The 3398-nt window shown below is 47.3% G+C and overlaps 1 protein-coding gene across 1 annotated transcript in view; it reads right to left on the bottom strand.

Annotated features, from left to right (window-relative positions):
- LOC138357214 (nuclear transcription factor Y subunit beta-like) overlaps nucleotides 1-3118 on the bottom strand; it is a 5715-nt gene extending 2597 nt beyond the window's left edge. Inside the window, exons 1-2 of the mRNA XM_069313873.1 lie at nucleotides 3061-3118; nucleotides 372-496 (exon numbers count right to left, since the gene is read on the bottom strand). Of these exons, the coding sequence (XP_069169974.1) occupies nucleotides 372-496; nucleotides 3061-3118 (183 nt within the window). The remainder of the gene's footprint in view (nucleotides 1-371; nucleotides 497-3060) is intronic.
- Nucleotides 3119-3398: the final 280 nt, after the last annotated feature.

Here is a 3398-nt window from a genome sequence, read left to right as displayed (position 1 = left end):
AGGTAAGGAAGAGGACACCCTGTAAATAGTAACCTACCTGACACGAGGATTTAATAGGTAAGAGGAAAGAGGGCAACAGGTAAACGGAGCAACAGGTAAGAGGTAAGTCAGCAGGCAGGTGGGAGTAACAGGTAAAACAGCAACAGGTGGGCCAGTGGTGGAACTCTCTACCCACCAACCAGTTGCTAAACAACTCCCCAACTCCTTTTGGTCGACCTCACTTACGCCACCACACTCCCTCGACTCAACCTGGACGCGTTTGGGTCGTGTTGTGGGATGCGATTCGGGTCAGCTTGACTTGAAGTCACGTACAGGTATAACGCTGTCGAGGCAGACAGACAGGGTGTCTGCGTGTCACAGAGGCATGTGACGCTGGATATATTAGTCTGTAAAGCATCTTTGGTCTCTGGTCTGACAGATCGTCTCAACTGTGGCTTGAAGCGGTCGTTAGCATCTGAAGTGTACGGTGTGACGTATTTGCCTTCATCTTGCTTGACTGGTGAGTGTATGAATCTGCATTATACTTGCAAGTATACTTGTATATATGTGTTTACATGTGTGTGTTTAGTATGAGCTCCGCCAGGATTCGTAGACGCTACATACTCAATCAAACACTTCTTCCACACACGCTTAATTGCCTCGTTCCGATGTCCTAAACCCGCCCTGTTCGGTCTCATTTTTTGCCCCTACTTCACCACCGGGCTCCATTCACACCATATTTGATGCTCTTACCACCGTCTCTCACAATGGGATTCGAACCCCCCCTCCAATAAAGAGTGAAATTCGATACTGGAACCAGTGGGGCCACCGCACTATCCTGTCAATCATCATTACAGCCCAATGACTTCCCCCATTGAATATTTTAGCACCAGTGCCACCAACCTGGGAATTACACAGCTCCTGTAATAGGGGGGGGGGGCGATACAGTTTCCTGTAACTCCCCCCTCTTCGTTACAGGTAAGGGTGGGTGGGAAGAGAGAGGTAAGGGTAGTTTCTTGATTGTATTGTGTCTTGCAAGATGCAATATTTCTGGGGAGATTGATTGGAACTACAGAATAGCGAGTTTGACGGAGGAGGCTGGTTAATAATTGGGCTGTGGAGGGTGTCCCCTGTGATCTGTTGGCTGTGGTGGGTGTCCCCTGTGATCTGTTGGCTGTGGAGGGTGTCCCCTGTGATCTGTTGGCTGTGGTGGGTGTCCCCAGTGATCTGTTGGCTGTGGAGGGTGTCCCCTGTGACCTGTTGGCTGTGGTGGGTGTCCCCTGTGATCTGTTGGCTGTGGAGGGTGTCCCCTGTGATCTGTTGGCTGTGGTGGGTGTCCCCAGTGATCTGTTGGCTGTGGAGGGTGTCCCCTGTGATCTGTTGGCTGTGGTGGGTGTCCCCTGTGATCTGTTGGCTGTGGTGGGTGTCCCCTGTGATCTGTTGGCTGTGGAGGGTGTCCCCAGTGATCTGTTGGCTGTGGAGGGTGTCCCCTGTGATCTGTTGGCTGTGGAGGGTGTCCCCAGTGATCTGTTGGCTGTGGAGGCTGTCCCCAATGATGTGTTGGCTGTGGAGGATTTCCTATATCCTCCAATATTGGAATACAAGAAAAAGGAGAAGGTCTTTTGGCCCAAGCGAGTCAGCCTGAGATTATAGAAAGAATTTTTAAGTAAATTTGAACTACATATAAGTCCTTTTTGGTCCGTAGATCCTATTTATATCCACCCAAATTCATTCACGTGTTTGTCTGACCTCCGCTTGAAACAATCCAGCGAGCCAACGTCTTCTTCCATATTTTTCTTCTGTATTCTTCCATAAATGTTGAACCTGATTTTAAACCTTTTTTTTTATATAAATCTCAATTCTTCCAATTCGTAATAATTGTTTTGTTTATTTTATGACGTATTTATTGACCAATTTATGTCGCCCTTATTTTATTTCATCATTTTGCGTATTTCAATAACCCTCAGCACATTTCTGGAGAATGTCAGTTAGACTTTCTTAATTGTTATTTATACGGCATAAGAAAGCTTCATTCCCCTTTGTGTCGTACAGCACCTCCCCTGGTGACGTGCAGCACCTCCCCTGGTGAGGCCAGCCGTGCACCGTGCACAGGAGGAAGGAGGCCAACCCGTTCTCGCACTTTCGTACAGTCAATATTGACTTATTAAATAAGTGCATATGTGACATACTAATTTATTGTGAATTTACCTATTATAGGTATAGGTTAAGTAATAATTGTAATTACGAAGCAATAAGATGCTTATCTTAACATACTAAGAAGGTTAGGTGAGGTTGGTGTTTTCTAAGAAGCTTTTCAAGGTAAACTAAAATATTCACAATAAATTAGTATGTCACATATGCACTTATTTAATAAGTCAATATATTGACTGTACGAAAGTGCGAGAACGGGTTGAGGAGGCAGATATCAAGGAAGATTAAAATGAAAGAAACAAGATAAAAATATAACAACTCTGCAAATTTTTAATGAAACGTGTCGTTTTTCAATAGGAAAATCACCCCCTATTTCCCCCCCTAACATAACAATGGAACTCCTATACGAATATACATAAATACACCTATTTGCATTTTCCTTTTTTCCCCCGCAGTAGGCGGAGGGTATTACGTAATAAATACAGCAACCGTGAGTATTGTCAGGCGCCCCTTATACCTCTGAGCTGGTCAATGCCTGTCCCGTGACCCCCGCCTCGGAGGTCAAAGGCCACGGCAGTAACCCCAGTCAATAAGTCACCTCATAAAGAGACTAGTCGGAGCGCGCCGCCGCCGCCGGCCCGGCTAATGGGGTAATGGGGGTGAAATGACTCTATTGGCAATGGTGAGACTTAACATTAAGAAGGGCTCGTCGGATACAATGGTTAGGGGGGTAATGGGAGAGGGGAGGGCTAGTACCCCACTAGGAGGGGTTGGCTGCTTGGGGCTGGTTAGGGGAGGGCGGAGATAAGTATAGGGGTTTAGGAGATGGGGTTACCGGAGGGGGGTATTAGATCGGATTTCAGGAGGGGTTGTCAAACTTGAACTTCATACAGCAGCAGGAATGGTCAGTCTCTACGCACCAACACTGACCTCCTCTACCGAAGCGAAGGACGAAGACATATGACCTCGGCCTAGCTCTCAGAGACATGCGTCAACAAGAGCCAGTCTTCCTCCTGGGAGACTTTAATGCAAGAGTTGGTTCTGATCACAGCTCTTGGCCTTCCTGCCTGGGCCAGTTTGGATTTGGGAAGATGAATGAGAGTGGGCAGCGCCTCCTGGAGTTCTGCTGTCGTCATGATCTCTGCATCACCAATTCCTTCTTCGACACCAAGCCCCAGCAGCATAAGCTAGGTTTCCTGGAGACATCCCAGGTCTAAGCATTGGCACCAACTCGACCTGGTGCTTATAGAGCGTAGCAATCTGAGAAG

Source organism: Procambarus clarkii, chromosome 76 (assembly GCF_040958095.1).
Source record: "Procambarus clarkii isolate CNS0578487 chromosome 76, FALCON_Pclarkii_2.0, whole genome shotgun sequence".
In the NCBI taxonomy this organism is placed as follows: Eukaryota; Metazoa; Arthropoda; class Malacostraca; order Decapoda; family Cambaridae; genus Procambarus; species Procambarus clarkii.
The sequence above is the reverse complement of the archived record's forward strand: the minus strand, read 5'-3'. Positions and strand labels throughout refer to the sequence as shown.